General features: G+C 39.9%; 1 protein-coding gene across 1 annotated transcript in view; it reads right to left on the bottom strand.

Annotated features, from left to right (window-relative positions):
• Positions 1 to 253: 253 nt before the first annotated feature.
• Positions 254 to 17808, bottom strand: part of CDH2 (cadherin 2) — a 74634-nt gene continuing 57079 nt past the window's right edge. Inside the window, exons 14-15 of the mRNA XM_047086881.1 lie at positions 12688 to 12852; positions 254 to 1404 (exon numbers count right to left, since the gene is read on the bottom strand). Of these exons, the coding sequence (XP_046942837.1) occupies positions 1198 to 1404; positions 12688 to 12852 (372 nt within the window). The 3' untranslated portion in view covers positions 254 to 1197. The remainder of the gene's footprint in view (positions 1405 to 12687; positions 12853 to 17808) is intronic.

The raw sequence follows: 17808 nt of genomic DNA, 5'->3' as shown, positions 1-17808 counted from the left end.
AAAATTAGCATTTTATTCAGAACGCTGGGGTCAGAGGTGTGTCATTTATATTCTGGTACACAATACAGAGGCAAAGCTGCTGTCAGAAGTCTCTCCAGTTTAAAAGCTTGGTTTTTTTTTTTTTTCATTTTTTTTTTAAAAACACACACTTAGTAGTGCCTCCAGTGTCAGGCCACCCCTTTCTTTTCTTTTCTTTCCTTTTTTTTTTTTTTTTTTGGTACAAATTATGTAAAACATTTGTGCTAAGAACTTTTCTCCCTCCCCAAACAAAAAAGAAAATAAAAAATAAAAAAAAATTAAAAAATTAAAAATTGAGTATTCTAACTACAGCTCAACAATTGAATCAAATGTCACTTTGTCTTGTAAATACTTTATCCATAACGAAAGATATAAACATGCAAAAAACCTGAATCCATAGTCCAAATAATACATACACATGTTCTGAAGTTTCTGTACTTCTCCATAGACTATGCCAATAAAACATTATGTACACATACCATTTTTACAGTGAAGTGGAAAAAATACAGTAAATAAAAAAGGTGTACATGGATTAAGACCAAAATGTATCTAACATTCTAGTTTATGAAAAAATTCAATTTTGCTACAAATTGGTGATATGAAAACTCCCTTTATTTGCAACCAGCTGCGTAAGTTTTAAGATTTTAGTGAAAAAAAAATCTAAAGTCTAAAACTAGAAGTAATGTACATTTTCCAATCTCATGGTCTCATCCCCCAAGATAATAAAATCGCTCCATGAGTTTTTGTTTTGTGTTTGTTTAATTCTGTGTTTTAATAAAAGCAAATGCAATGTAACAAAAGCGTATTGAAGCATATCATGGTTTAACTTACTGCTCCCACCACAAAATATTTTGTCTTTTACTTATCGTTTCAGAAATCAGTACCATTAAAGCCTTAAACATAAAACTAATTCCAATCTGAAAAAGGTACAAAAAGGCACATAAAATCCCAGTGCTTCTGTACTGTAAAATTCAAGTGTAACTGAGCTCAGTGTTTTTCCAAACAGTATTGGATCACTGATATTCCCTCTGAGCCCAAATTGGTTTGCAGCCTATGCCAAAGCCTCCAGCAAGCACTGTGCTAGTAGACTACAAAGTTAAAGCCTAGCTTCTGAATGCTTTTTGGGAATATCAGTTGAAATTGTTTGTACTTGTCCAAAAACCAAGTTCACCCTGAAGTTCAGTCATCACCTCCACCGTACATGTCAGCAAGTTTCTTGAAGCGTGGCCCCCAGTCGTTCAGGTAGTCATAGTCCTGCTCGCCACCACTACTTGAGGAATTAAGAGAGCTCAAGGACCCAGCGGTGGAGCCGCTGCCTTCATAGTCAAAGACTAAGAGGGAGTCGTATGGCGGAGCGGTGGGATCATTGTCAGCAGCTTTAAGGCCCTACGATTTGGAAAGACAAAGAAAGAACGCAGAGAGGGTTACGATGTGCAAACCACAAGCAGATCCTAGGGGTCCCATGGAATCAAACACTTGTTTGTAAGTTTCCACCTGCAGACCACAACATTTTCTACCTACAGAAATTGGGGTTATCACCACGTTTGGAAGTTAGACAAAAATACAACTTTCCTCTGCAGGAAAGACAGACGCCTAGGACGTCAAGCTCAGTGAGGCCAAGACGTACAATGGAAGGGGAGTTAATTGGAGAATGTGTTTGGCAGGTGGCAGAAATGAATGGCCAACTGCTAGAGGTTGAGAAGGATCTCAGATGAAGTCCGGTAATGCAATTGGATAACCGTGCATTGAGTAATTACTGCTGGTATAAGTTATAACACACAGGGCTATGAAATCATGTCATACGTGAACCCTAAGAGTCAGAGTCAAAGGATTCTGACAGTGAACACGTTGAACAGGTTGTAAATGCAACGCAAAGAGAGAGATATACAAATGAATGCCATATGGCCCCTGCCCTCTACAAGCTTGTAATCTAGCATAATGGGCATTACTATTGTGTGAAATAAATGATAAATAAGTAATAAAGCTACAGGGTCGAGGCAAAAAATCATTAGAATGCCAAAAAAAAAAAAAAAAGAAAAGAAAAAAAATCAGGACTAGCACTGAGAGCTAGGATTTCAAAGAGGAAGTGGCATATTTGACCTAGGTCTGGAAGGAAAAATGAAGGGAAATCAAAGGAAAATGAAAAAAAAAAAAAGGATAACTGGCCAGACATGATTATAATATAAGGAAAGATACTCATTAAATCATTTATGTTCATAATGAAACACAAAATGTGACATTAATTGACATTAATCATTAAACTATGATCAGGTATTATTTTTTAAGAATAGAGTGACTTCTAGCTCCCATAAGCTTCAGAAAAGTCATGTTCCAGTGTCTATATACAGTGTAAATATTGGCAGGGGGAAATTTTGCAAATCTAAATTAAAGATTATTTAAAAACCATAAGAGCCAATGAAATTATTATCTAAAAACTTAACTCTTGCTTTTTAATCTAGAATTCATGTACCTGTAGCCAATTCATAATTATGCCCTACAAAACCTTTAAGGTTTAATACTTAAAATGGCATTTTCTCTAAATTTTCCCCAGTTCCATTCTAGTGCCCTGAGATACACCAGCATCAGTTCCAAACAATCTTTCTCTTTTCCTACAACTCTGCTTTTTAAACGCTAGTGGGCTGTGGCCTCACTTACTGTCCTGTCGATCAATCCTTCCGATCCACATGTATTTTACGAGTACGTACATGCGGGACCTTTTAATAGGTATGTGATCATCTGTTTATTCTTCCAAGTTTAGAGGGGAGGAAGAGAACAAAAGAACATGAAAATTAAGGTCAGAATCAGTATGTAGAGTGGTTAGTGGTTAACACATCAGACCTCTTAACCACTATCCCCTGGGTTGCCAGCTCAGCGCTACACAGTATTAGCTGAGGGATTTCGGCTAAGTTCTCCAGGCTTCATTTCCTCATCTGCAGGTGTAATAACAACAGTAAGATTATTATGGAGACTAAATGGAATAAAGGCACCCAAGGGCTCATCACAGTGTCTGGTGCCTGTTGGCACTCAATGAATATTAGTCTAAAAAAATCCACTTTTAGGTTCAGTGAAAAATTTCTTGCTTTGTGACTTGAAAGAAGAAAAATAAATGTGAAGACATGGTATTTTGAGAAACAAATGGCAGCTGCCGGACTTCCATCGAAAGCAAGAGAGAAACTGGGGCGCCTGGGTGGCTCAGTCGGTTAGGCATCCTACTTCGGCTCAAGTCATGATCTCGCAGTTCAAGAGTTTGAGCCCTGTGTTGGGCTCTGTGCTGACAGCTTGGAGCCTGGAGCCTGCTTTGGATTCTGTGTCTCCCTCTCTCTCTGCCCCTCCTCCACTCACACTCTGTATCTCTCTCTCTCTCTCTCTCAAAAAAAAAATATTAAAAAAAATTAAAAGGAGGGGCGCCTGGGTGGCGCAGTCGGTTAAGCGTCCGACTTCAGCCAGGTCACGATCTCGCGGTCCGGGAGTTCGAGCCCCGCGTCAGGCTCTGGGCTGATGGCTCGGAGCCTGGAGCCTGTTTCCGATTCTGTGTCTCCCTCTCTCTCTGCTCCTCCCCCGTTCGTGCTCTGTCTCTCTCTGTCCCAAAAATAAATAAACGTTGAAAAAAAAATTAAAAAAAAAAATTAAAAGGAAAAAAAAGAGAAAAGTACACACTACCAGTTTTCCCATCCCAAGTCTCTCTTACCAACCATTGTAACCATTTTAATGAAACACCATTTTCCCTCATGTCTGGTTATACTACATATAACCCAGAAAAGCCAGTGTAAAATAAAATAAAGCACATCTTCAGCAAACTACTTCAATGTATAAAACATAAGTAATTTTAGAAAGGATTTTATTTACCATATTTATAGAATAAACTACAAGGCAATTTTGCTAAGACTGAAAATCACAAACTACAATTTCTCAAAAGTCAGAATTCCTTTCTGTGGTAGACCGTATTACTGTCCTCAATGATTTACTATCCTGTCTTTGTAGGTGGATCACATGCCCACACTACCACAAGTGCCTCTCTGGAGCGAGTTCACTTCCCAAACCCATTGTCAGGCTTGGCTATGAGCTGGGTTTGGCCAGTACAACGTAAGCAGCGGTGTAGAGAAGACACCTCAAGCCTTTTCCATCTAATGCGTTTCTATCAGTTCCTTCTTGCCCCCTCTCCCAGGAGAATGGTCTGCCCCAGCTCGGAGTTTTCCTTCTGCCTGGATCCTGAAACACAGAAGACATGAAGACATTGCCTTCCCACAGTTAACCCAGAATTTGGGCAAGAAGTAAACCTTTGTTATTGTAAGCAGATGATACTTTGGAGTTGTTAATTACTGCAGCCTTAGTTGATAAAAGCCAAACAATGCACCTTAGTTCATTTTGTTTATATTTATGTATTCAATTCAAGATGTATTTATTGAGTATGTATATTAAACGTATTCTGCTTAGTGGTGGGGACACAGCTATTAATAAGCTAGATCCAACGCCTGTCCTCACGGAGTTTATATTCAAATATTAGCATGCACCCCTTTTCCTTTTCCCTACAAAATCCAGCAACTGCAAATTTAAGCAAGAGATGATTCTTTTAGTCCAGCGTGGTCTAAGTTGGGTCCACACAAGAACTGGACCCAAGAAAGATCTGGGAGGAAATCAAGAAGACAAAGAACATCCTGATAAGGAGAATAAGTTTCCGAAGACAAATACAGGTATCCCCCGCTATCCGAAAGAACATTCTGATGAAACCTTCCTAAAGGAAGGAGGAATGGAGGAAAGCAAGGAGGCAATTACTATTCATTCCTACAGGAAATTTCTTGAGTATTCCCAGACTCCAAAAATAATGCCTCTGAGGCTTTTCTGATACCTCAGGACACATGTTGCTAACGGATGCACAAAATAAATGGAGATGAAGCAGAGATGTTCACAGACACAGTTCAAAGCTTTGCAGTTGGATGCTGAGATGCTGAGTGTAGTTCTGGGGAAGGAGCCTGGCGGGCTGCTCTCTCTGCTGGGGGGCACATGTCTCTATAACGGCTTCCCATACAACAGAAGCTATACACTGCTTGTTGCTTTTCACCTTTTTTCATAAAAGCAAACCCCTCTTTGGATTTCTTTCGGTTAGTGAAAACAAGTACTGATGCAGGTCTTCCATAGAAGTGAAGTGGTAGAAAGTGAACTTTTGAAAAGCAGGGCATATCTGTATTAAGTTTTCATTATGACCTTGAGTAAAACTGCTTTGTAAGACAGAGAACAGAGACAATGACCAAGGTCACCATGTTCAGGTCATCTGTTTTATCACAATTCAAAATTTAAATAGAAATACATGCAGAGCCCTGCCCAATCTTTATGGTGTCAGCTCCAAACTGGAAATATGAAAAGGTTAAGACTAAAATTAGTTCTAAAGAGTCAATGGCAGGGTGTCGAGTGTGACTGGATTCAGTGGAGAGGAAAGCAATGGCCTGTATTTACCACGACTTAGGGACAAACGTGGGAAGCTGTCTGGTATTCACTGGTGTGGAAAAGGACCTGAGACCCTTCACTGTATTCCTAAACCATCTAATTCAACTCCTTAAAATAAGTATAATACTGCTGATAATCTAGACCCCTACTCACTACTGAGATTCTAAAGTATATGCATTTCTTGTAAATTGTTTTTATCTCTTGCTTTGGTTTTTAGATCATCCTGGTCATTTCTGAATCTGTTTCCTTCCTCCCTCCCTCCATCCCTCCCTCCCTCCCTCCTTTCCTTCCTTCGTACCTTCTTTCCTTCCTTCCTTCCTTCCTTCCTTCCTTCCTTCCTTCTTTCCTTCCTTCCTTCCAAAGTTAAGGCCATGCAATCCATTAGAAATCACTGTGCTATGCCAGAACATTGCACAGTCTCAGGTTTTAATAATTACAAAAGGGCAAAAAAAAATCACTCAACTTTTCAAGAATTCTTAGGCAAGCCATCTTTCAAGCCTGAAGATTGAGTACCTTAAGTCCCTTCCACTTGGATAGCACTGATTTTTATCTGAGAATAAAAACTCTTGTGGATGAGGTATTATATAAATTCTGGGTACTATTTTGGTAATTCTAAAAAGATCACAGTCAAGTTCTGAGAGACTGAAAATGACAGACATGCAACCAGAGAGAATGTACGGAAGAAATCCGGTGGGCCACGTACCCATCGGGTCTTCCCTTATGGGGTTCCTTTTTTCTTAGGTGTAGACACTGTTTCACACGATGTGTAACGTGCTGTTGTCAAATCTACAAATGAACTGCATGTGTTTCTCTTTCTCCGCCTACGTCTGACTAAATCTAGAAGAGCATGTGCCTTTTTTGCCTTTCCTGGAGAGGCAGATCTTGAACTCTGGATAAATCTGAACTGTTTTCTATAGTTTGAGGTGTCTCTGTAAAATGAAAAAGCCTGTGTCTCTGGCTGAATTCTTGCTGAGCTTGTATTTATAGACTTCTGATCCTATGCTTTATGGATGGAGATATGCTTTTACAGGAGCTATAAAAACCCACATTCTTCAGTGCGGGAACGCATGAGGGATCTGAGAGGAAAGAGGTCCTGTTGATTCCCTTACATTCCGTCTTCTGTTGTCTCAATGCCCCTGCCTTAGTTCAGGTCCTCTTTATATCCTGCCTGGACCATAGCAAAAGCCTCTCTAACTGGTCTCCCAGTCCCCCAGTACTATTCCTACTTCTTTTCTACAAACTACGCCTGGTTCCTCTTTCAGACATTATTTGAAGTTGCTCCCCCAAGTAAAACTGATTGCTATCACCTATTGCAGTGTTTCCCAAATAAGGGAGAAGTTTCCCGGGTGGGGCGGGGGGTATGCAAGATAATTTTTAATTGGCGCATGAGCACTTTAAAACAATTACCTTTATTGAACAAATAAATTAAAAATTGATTAGAAGTTTAAGTAAATAATAGAAGAGGTATATGGACCTGGAAAAACCTAGAAGGCATTATTACTCAAATGCCTGTTGTTTGGGTAACCTACAGGATAGAGTTAAAACTCTTTAGCAGAGCAGTCAGTGAACTTGGACTGTTCATGTACCTTTTCTGTCTCAGCTATTCTTGGCTTCAGCAACCACAACTAAATTATTCACCAAAAGCCCCTCCAAACCTAAAAATGTGATGTTTTTGTGTACCTCTATGTTATATGCATATTCATTTCCTGCTGGCTGAAATGTGATTTCCTTTGGCTGAAACTTCTTGACTCAAAATTTTTCATTTGATTAATATCCATCCATCCATCCATCCAACCATCCTTTAAAGCCCATTAAAAATGTTACTTCTGCTACATGGATTTTTCCCTCAATCATGACTGAGAGTCATTCCCATGATCCCTTTTAATTTTATTGCCATGTTTTCGTTACACTAGATTGTGACATCCTTTTCTGCCAACGATGTTTATATTCATTTCATATCCTGCTATTCAACACAGTCCCTGACATCCAGCAGGTATATTAGAAGGTAGCGTTGCACTACTGTCCTGGGCTTGGGTTTTCACCTTATCACCGTGTTCATATTTATATATACTCCTTTTAGAAGAAGCCAGGATTTAGGATGAGGGGTACCTGGGTGGCTCAGTCGGTTAAGAAACCTACTCTTATTTTTCTAATTTATTTATTTTTTAAAAATTTTTAACGTTCATTTATTTTTGAGACAGAGAGAGACAGCATGAATGGGGGAGGGTCAGAGAGAGGGAGACACAGAATCCGAAACAGGCTCCAGGTTCTGAGCTGTCAGCACAGAGCCCGACGCGGGGCTCGAACTCACGGACCGTGAGATCGTGACCTGAGCTGAAGTCGGCCGCTTAACCGACTGAGCCACCCAGGCGCCCCTCTAATTTATTTTTTATTTTTTGAGAGAGAGAGCAAGAGCAAGCACACACGAGTGGGGGCAGTGCAGACAGGGAGACACAGAATCCGAAGCAGGCTCTAGGATCAGAGCTGGCAGCACAGAGCACAATGCAGGGCTTAAACCCACAAACTGTGAGATCACGACCTGAGCCAAAGTCTGATGCTTAACGAACTGGGCTACCCAGGTGCCCCAGGAGGACTGACTCTTGATTTCGCTCAGGTCATGATCTCATGGTTCCTGAGATCCAGCCCCGCATCAGGGTCCGAGCTTGGGATGATCTTTCCCTCTCTCTCTTTCCTCCCCTGCTCATGCACTGTTTCTCTCTTCCAAAATAAATAAATAAAACTGAATAAAAAAAGAAGAAACTAGGATTTAGGCTTAAAATATATGTGGACATAAAAGTATACCAGGTTTACATTACAGTGGAATTCTGTGACTTTAATACCAACATTACTACATCCCTTTCTGAGAATTTCATTTTACTTAAAGCAAATTTTTTGGAAGGAGAGGATTTTTTTAAATTTATACCTAGAAAACAGTAGAAAAGTGTTCTTCTTGCAAAGTCACTTGTAATAATAACTAATATAATGTGGACTATCTCATTTAGTCCTTATAGAAATCTTAACAGAGGATTTTATTATTATCCTCATTTTATGTATACATATGAAAACTGGAAATCCAAGGGGTAAAATCCAAGGATTTCAAAGATAACAGAGCTGTTAGGTGTGGTAGCTGGATATGAACTCAAAGATAAGAGTGGACAGAGATATTCTGAAGAGGACAAATAAATTTAAGAGAAGACAAAAAGTAAAAGTTCTAAACTTTAGTAGTTTCTTGCAAGTTATTTTTGAAGCACTTTTCATAAGTTTTTAAATACCAATCAAAAGTTGGTCTTTTAACAGAAATATGCCCTTGGTTTTTATATTTCTGAGATAAAGAAATATATAGGATTAGTAAAGTTATTAGAGGTATGCTAACATCTACTGTCAGGCTGAGATTAAATGAATTTGTTTCATCTTTTCACCCTCTGAAGGTCATATTTAAAACCTCAAAATAGAATGAAATTCTGTAGCTGAAATTCAAAAATGTGTGATTTGTTTTATTCTACCTACCAGACGGTAAATACATTACATTTTTTTTTATATTCAAGGCAACATTCATTGGTTATTTAAATAAACAAACTAGAAAATGTTCTCATGAGCTTATTTATTCCTTTCATTATAAAAACACTCTAATTATAATTGCACTATACTATTCTTCCTTTGGAACATTCAGTACTGTGCTAAATCGAATAAGATCTGGGGATAAAGAAATCTGTTTGCATTTTATATGTGTTTATAAAATACGCTTGAATTTTTTCTAGGTGCCTTTAACGGTTTTAAATTTGTTTTTATCTGTCCAGTTATAGAAAGATATTGAATAAGACTTAATGGGTGTCTTGGAAGAATCTATAAGGTGTATTTGTATGTTATGACTTAGGCCATTTGACAGTTTCATCCCCATGAATTTCCCCACAGACCTGATCATCTCATCCCCACACTCCTGTTTTAGTTGTTTTCTTGACACCTTCACCTCCATAGACTCCCTTCCTATGTCCAAATGTAGGGCCTTTCTAGGTGTAAATGTTTGGTTCTCCATCTTGTCCACATTTCTCTATCTTACGATCGCATTCATTGTCACGCATCCTGTGGTCATTTGGAGAGACATTTCCAAATGTGATTCTTTTGCCCACTCATGTACTTGCCAAAGCAGTGTGCCTTACACCACCCCTCAGGGATGAGCACCTCTTCCCCTGGAGGCAGAACGGAACCTTGAATGAGGGGTTACGAAGGAAGGTGAGTCCTGGATATGGTGGGATGCCACTGGATGGTGCCTGTCCCAACTATGTGCTTGACCCTTCTTGGCTTGGTAAAGACTTAGTGGAGGAACTAATATCTAGAAAAGGGAAGGGCATTCCAGGCAGAGAGCACAGCATGGGAACATGTACTGACATGGAATTAAAGCTGAGCCTGGAAGCAACAAGTAGAGTCCCTGGACCTGGCCTGTAAGACGCAGGGGGAGGGGGCTGAGATGAAACTGTGAAGCCAAGTAAGGATTACACCCAGCGGGCCTCCCATGTCTAGCAAAGGAAGGCTTCAGATAGTGGAATGTTTGCCTGGTATAAAGATCATGCTTGCAGCAAAGTTGGGAGTAAACACAAAGAGAATCTAGGTCTAATTTATTGTCCTTCCACATAGGACTAGTGCAGATATGTACACACAGTAGGCATTCAATAGTTATTTGCTGAATGAATGGTCCTAAACCAAGCTCAAGATCATTTCAGAATGAGGCATTTTTAGCAAATGCAGACAATCCTCAGATTATGAACTGACTGCATTCTAGAAGTTAATTTGCAAGTCAGTCGTTTGGCACCAAGTTTTCTGTATAAGTACTGAAACATGTTCATTATGGTCCTGAGCTGCTTTTTAGGCTGTGTACTTTTTAGGCTAGGCACTGTTCTGGGAAAAGGAATTCCAAATGAAATTCTGACTGTAGCTCTTTCTACCGTGGCATTTGAAGGGCTGGGTAACTGAATCTAGTGAATCAACTAGATATACTTCCTTATCTCCTGAAGAAAATGCAGTCCCTGTAAAAATGATGAATGAACACACACGTAGACACAAACACATAGACACAAACCCCAGACATACACTAAAACACAACTTAGAATAACCAGTATCCTCATTTCCTGAATTTAGTCAGCTCCAGCGGAGTGAAAGGCCCCAGACCTGGGCCCCAACGAATCCCAATCAACTGCATGTCGGGCAGTGCTCAGAGCCTTACACCACGTGCCCAGCACTTGGATTCCTTAAAACAACAAAATCTAGGAGCTGGGCCACACACCAGATGCTTAGGTTATGCAAAGATGAACAAGAAATAGTCTTCATCCTGGAGAGAAGGCACGTGTTCACATGGGAGAGAGAAGTATTGACAGTTATACCTCAGTGGCCGGGGCGACAATGGAGGAAGGGTCTTGTTAACCCTTCCCGGAGGTATCAAAGAAGGCCTCCCAGAGAAGGGGATGTTTGAGGTGAATCTGAAGGCTAAGTGGGTGTTTCCCTGATGGTTGAGAAAGTAAGGGCTTTGCAGAAGTTACATTATACATAGTCAAAGCTGGGATGTTTTTGAGGAACTGCAAACAGTTCAGTGGGTCTGTAGCCCTGGAAGGAACTGTCATGGGGGAAGAGGGCAGGAGTCAGATTAGGAAAACAGTCTTATAAATGATGCTTAGTGCTTGAACTTTATCACTGAGAAAAGAACAGTGTTATGGATGGCATGGAGTCCCACGGAATACTGACACTTCAGTGAAAGGCAGAAACAGTCACGTACTTGTTGAATCACACTGAAGCTAAAATTCTTGCTTTAAAAATGTCTTGCTTTAAAAAAAGTCTGGCTTCGACATCGCCATTCAAAAGATTCACGGTATCTTGACCCAACAACCGCAGGGATAACTAAGAAATTTCTCATGACCATAAATGCTAACTCAGAAGTAAAATCATCAGGCACTCTTAAATTTTCAAAAAGATCTGGTCATAAATATAAATTCCCGCAAACCCCCTGACCAGGTCTCTACATAAATAAACTGGAAAAGTCAGGGCATAGTTTTGTAGATAAAGGAGTTATTGGCACTCTGTTGTTTTGCCTTTCATCTGCTTTTAAACCATGATGAAAGCAAATTAACCTATTACCTGTTTAACAGAAGCGAAAGCATTTGTTCAGAAAGCAGCATGTATTTCAGGAATAGACAGCAATGAATAGTTGTAAAGGGAAGGTAAATACTCTAATCTTGTTTCAAAACTTTTTTTTACAAACTACAACTGCATCTAAAAAAACTGAAGTGGATATATATATATCATATACATATATGACTACAAGGAAGCACAGGACATATGAGTCTTATCAGCACACGACTGAAGGCGACAGATGACAGATGTGTTCCACTTTGTAATGCACGGAGACCTATTCTGATCTTGGAAATACTGAGCTGCAGGACATGGCCAGAGACTGTCTGAGTCTGCCCTCTATTCACACTCGACATCAATATGTATTGCTCCCTTACACTAAAAATTCAAAAGGAGAATTGCAGTAAAACTACAGACATGATCAAAAGAAGCAGCACAGATCATTTTACTTCCAAACTTAAGTATTAACTGTAACAGAACTCTTGGTCAGTAATGAAATAAAAGAATGCCATAATAATTTTGACGGTGGAAATCATATCTGTTATATTCAACAGAGAATTAGCTGCCTCTTTCAGAAGCTCTTAAAACTCCTCAACTAGACAAGTATTTAAATCACTTACATAGTATTTAATTTAGCTCCTCTTCCTACTAATCTCATTTGAACTCTCTAGTCATTGGGTAGGCACTGGATTCTCAACGTTTGTGGGATTCAAAGGGTACAATGTCAGGAAGATGAAAGTGAACTATTATTACATTCATCAGTGCTGATAAATGAAATTAGAATACACTAGAATATTGCTGGTCTATTTATTACTTGTAATCTAGGGGAAAAAAACCTTTTGGAGATAGTGTGACAGATACTGACAATATATACGAATGTCATTTACAAATACAGAATATCAATTGGTAGATCGGTTTTTGGCCCACCAAAGCAATTAAATCTGTTCTGTTGCTGAAGCCACATTTGCTTTAACTCAAAGATCAGCTTGAAAAAACCAAGTGTGTTTTAACGAACTACAAAGCTGTATTCTAAGCAATGTGTGGTCTACGTATGCCTGACAATTAGCATAAAATAAACATCCTTATAAAGAAAGTGAGCCGTCTGTGCACCTCATTAATGAAGTCCCCGATATCCCCAGGGTGCGGGGCTGCAGATCGGACTGGGTACTGGGGCTCGGCATGGATGGGTCTCTCGTCCAGTCGTCGGATTCCTACAGGCTTAATGGCATCAGGTTCCACGGTATCAGGCTGCTGCAGCTGGCTCAAGTCGTAATCCTGCAAAAGACAAAATCAAAAACCCATGGTAGATGGGCATAAAGATGGAAAATTACAACCTTTGTTTTTAAACACATACCCAGAATGCATAGAAATGAGTGAAATTTAACATAATGGAAAAGTTGCCACCATGAGTTTTTCATGTTATGATTAAATATTTCTTTCACACAGCTCTTTCTTCTGTGCTTTTCATTTCTGCAGTCTGTGCTCCATCTGCTTTCCTATGCTTCTCATCAGTTTCCAATGGAAAACAGCAGTGAGACGAGGCTCCACTATAAAACGAGGAAAAACCGTCTAGAAGATAGAGTTGTACCATAGAAGCAAAGGTACGAACTTAAGGTGGGTGGGGCTCGGGGCTCAGGGCATCCTAACTTACAGCACCTTAGCATGTTAGGTATCTCAAGTTGAAGGAATTCAAAAGCCCAACAGCAAGAGTTGCAAGGTCACTCTTACTCCCCTCATCTTGCCCTTCTTCCTTGAAACAGGTCATAAAACTCCCATGTGAATGGTCCCCTTCCTGTACCAGGAGGAGGGAAGGCATTCTTATCATCAGAGACAGAGAATTTGGGGCTAAGGAATGTGTACAAACAAACCTTGTTAAACTAACCTTAATCTCCCTAGTTACTTCTTCACCATTTACTAGCCCTGGCCCAAACCCTCGGTCTCCTCAATCCTTAGAAATTTATTGTTTCTTTGTCTCAAAGTATAAAAGGTTCCCACTCTGGACACTTCTTTGGGTCTTCACGCTTTGGGAAGCTCCCATGTACATGTAACAGTTTAACAGGATGTGTATGCTTTTCTCCTGTTAATCTTTGTTAGTTTAATTTTCAGACCAAATCGGGGATGGGGATGAAGACTTTTTCCTCTCCTACAATATCTTTAATATTAATTGGGCAAATACTTGGTAGTTTTCAAACCCCTAAATTCTGATGATATAAAATTCTCCAATTTAATGTTGACATTTACAGAGACGGCAGACTTTCTGGGGCTCTTCATAGTTTAGGCTTCATCTTTTGGTCGAAAACCAGCTCAGAACCATTTGTAGTATCTCTATAGTGGTTTTGATCTATTCAACACTTGGATACTTACCAGGTACCGGCATTGTTGTAGATACTTTACATATGCTTGCTCATTTAATCCTCTGATCAGTACTATTTGATGTTAAGTTTTATTATCCCCATTTAAGAGTTGAGATATTGAGTCTCAAACAACCCAAGTAACTAGTCCATGGTCCCAGATCTACTAAGACTCAGAGACAGGTTCTGACTCCAAGCACATTAGACTTACTTCAAAGTGTAGCTCTTTGACAGTCTTGTAGGACAGTGAGTCAAGTCCAAGCTACAAGGCCAGAGTTAAATAGTGACAAACTAGACAGATAAGTGTGGAGGGCAGGAACGTGAGGAATGATGAAAATAACAAAGGAGACCAAGGGAAGGAAGGTCACTGGCATTCATGTCTGCTATGTGAGTGCCCAGGCACTCACTATACCAGCCTCTTGAGAATGTGTTCTCACAGATACTTTCTAACAAACCTGTGGAGCGTGTCTCATTATCATCTTTTTAGGTGGAGAAACAGATTCAGAGAGCTTGAGTAACTCACCCAGGGTCACACATCTAGCCTGGCAAGTAGGATGGGAATCAAAACCAGGCGTGTTCGACTTCACACCGTCAATCCACAAAGTAACTGTCTGCTGTTTGAGGCAGTCCCATTCTGACCACCCTCTCCTAAAAATCTCCTTACCGAGAGATTCAGTTACCCTAACCGCTAAAAGCCCCTCCTCTCAGGAGTCTGCAGGGGGCTGCGGGGGGTGAAGCAGGTACACACGGCAAGACAAGCCACCGTGGGATGTAAACTTGGTAAACTGCAAAGTATAAAATGCTCGGAGGAGAAGACTCGCATTAGATTTGAACCCTGAGCAGTCCATGCACTAGGGAGAAAGGACCTTTCTGGGATTACAAACAGCATGAGCAAAGGCATGGGGATGCTGTTTTCTCTTGTCAGGATAGAATACCTCAGATTATCTATACAAAACTTCAGTGAAAACATCTCGATTATGCACAAATGTGCTCCACTTTAAATTTTATAGAATTTATGAGTGATTTATAGACTATCTTGAAGACGTACAATGATAAAACAGATGCAAAGGCCTTTGAAATGCTAAAATGTCATACAAAATAAAAACAGGGATTTATTTAGAGACTTCTGAATGCTTACACACCAAGAAGCATGTTTTTCTGCATGACGTTTAAACTGCAGAACTACCAAGCATAAGAGAGTGACAATTCTCGAAGCTTTATATAGAAAGGGAAAAACAGGGGCACTTGGGTGGCTCAACTGGTTAAGCCACTGATTTTGGCTCAGGTCATGATCTCACGGCTCATGAGATTGAGGCCTGTGTCAAGCCCTGCCGTCAGCACAGAACTTACTTGGGATTCTCTCTCTCTCTCTCTCTCTCTCTCTGCCCTTCCCCCACTTGCACACGCTCTTTCTCAAGATAAATAAATAAACTTAAAAAAATAGATTGTAAGCATAATGATCACAGTGAAATATTTTTACACTGAGGATGTAAAATACTTTATGAGAAGTATGAATTACATGAAATTAAGTAATTGAATCTTATGGGTAAGGACTGTCTTCTACCTGGTGACAAACTCCTTGGTACTCCTCAGTATTTTATAGGACAGTTTTGTACAAGAATGTGGAGGAATTTCCTTGGCATAATTGGAGACAAAATGGACATGTTGGCTTTGCTCATGCTACTTCCTTCCTGGAAAGAACCTGTGCTCCCTGATTTCTTTCTTTTTTTTTTTTTTTTAATTTTTTTTAACGTTTATTTATTTTTGAGACAGAGAGAGACACAGCATGAACTGGGGAGGGTCAGAGAGAGAGGGAGACACAGAATCTGAAACAGGCTCCAGGCTCTGAGCAGTCAGCACAGAGCCCGGCGTGGGGCTTGAACTCACGGACCGCAGATCATGACCTGAGCCGAAGTCAGACGCTTAACCGACTGAGCCACCCAGGTGCCCCGTGTGCTCCCTGATTTCTTATACAGCTTTCCACTATACCCAAATGTTACAAAGATGAATGCATTTTGACAGGCCAGCAGTGTTGTAAAAATTTTTCTAATGAATTGCCAACATTTAGACATAGGGATAGTTCACCTGAAAATGGAACCATCTGGCAAAACAGAGGTTAAATTCTGATGTCATTTGTTAAAGCTGACTGCAGCTGTCTCCTCTGGACAAGGACAGCATCTCTGCCTGGACTGCTTCCTTTATTAGGGATACATATAACAGCATATTGATTGACAAGTTATTATCTTTCTTTTGATAGCTTTTTTCTACCATCTTAAGAACCAGAGAGCAGGAACGGTCTTAAAAGGTCTGTGGTCCTGTTCGGTCCTTCTCACCATCAAAATGGCAAACCCATAGGAAATGCTCATTAAAAAATGTGTTGAATGGGGTGCCTGGGTGGCTCAGTCGGTTAAGTGGCCGACTTCAGCTCAGGTCATGATCTCGCGGTCTGTGAGTTCGAGCCCCGCGTCAGGCTCTGTGCTGACAGCTCAGAGCCTGGAGCCTGTTTCCGATTCTGTGTCTCCCTCTCTCTGACCCTCCCCCGTTCATGCTCTGTCTCCCTCTGTCTCAAAAATAAATAAACGTTAAAAAAAATGTGTTGAATAAGGTCTCAGTGATGATATTCATGCCAGATGTTCAAAGGAGCAACTGATTCAAGAAACGTGCCTTGGATCACATCACACTCCATGGCAGTAATTCACAATGGGGAGGGAGGGAAAGACCCCCATCCCATCAATGAGATTCAATGCCCTGATGAGTCCTCTGTAATGATGGAAATGTGTCATGTTCCTCAGCTATGCTGCTTTTGAAAAAAGGCAGGAAACCACTGATTTACAGGAAGCTAGAAACTGGGTTAAAACGTGTGGCTTAACGTTTCTCTGAGATGGCTTCCCCTGTCTATTACAAATATGGGATATATAAAAAAATTTGATAATAGTAGGAAGTAGGCAGAAGTGTCTTCAGGTCACAGGGACGGGTTTTTCTGTCCACATCCATCTGTGTTATATGGCAGAGGTCCTGATCTGAGTGTCCAATTTTAAGCCTTTTGATAAGGGGTCACTCTATGCAAACCTCCTAAATTACACATCTTTACAATCCCATAATACTTTACTTAAACACACAAATTACAACATGTAGGATGAGAATTATAAAGAGAATTACAGAGACTGAAAACATGCTCAAGGTCATTGGGTTCATGGTCTTACTTCTGAAGATTATAAAGAAACAATCCCAGGAAGAAATCTTTATTTGGTTCCTAAAGCTCTCTAGAGAAAAAGCAGATCTGAAAATTCTCTTACAATTGTCAACCTTTATTTGCAATGTTAACTTCCTAAAGAAATTTAATTTTCAAATGAAAGCCAAGGAAAATCTTGTTTTAACTAATATTTGGAACACGTGTTATTTGGGCAACAACCATTTGTGGTAGGCATGGAACTAACGGTTTTTAGAATATTAACATCGCATGCAACAAAAATATTTTTTTTCCTCATCTATGATTTAAAATGTTATAAGGGTGATACAATTGTGGGAGAGTTAGTAAAAAACTAGCTAGCAGCTAGCACCCTGCTTTTGGCTTTTCTTGTTAAAATTCCACTGACTTGCAACGATTTATAATTGGTTCAGTAAAGACACCACGAATCCACCCAAAGGCATTTGGTTATGTTTAAATAAATTAAAATTCTGTCTCGTTATAGATAGAAATTCTGGTACCTAGGTAAAATTTCAAAAAGCTAAAAAAAAAAAATCTAGAAAGCTACATTGCTGGAAAAAAATCTGTAGACTCGTGTAATTAAATCTGTTTTAGAGAGTGATGAAAATATTCATTTACTGTTTTGCAAGTATTTAAGGAGAACCTACTGGGTGCCAGATGCCATTTTCAGCT

This window comes from Lynx rufus, unplaced genomic scaffold (assembly GCF_022079265.1).
Source record: "Lynx rufus isolate CCGP_SWC_20201006 ecotype Redwood Valley unplaced genomic scaffold, mLynRuf1.p SCAF_22, whole genome shotgun sequence".
NCBI classification, from domain to species: domain Eukaryota; kingdom Metazoa; phylum Chordata; class Mammalia; order Carnivora; family Felidae; genus Lynx; species Lynx rufus.
The sequence above is the reverse complement of the archived record's forward strand: the minus strand, read 5'-3'. Positions and strand labels throughout refer to the sequence as shown.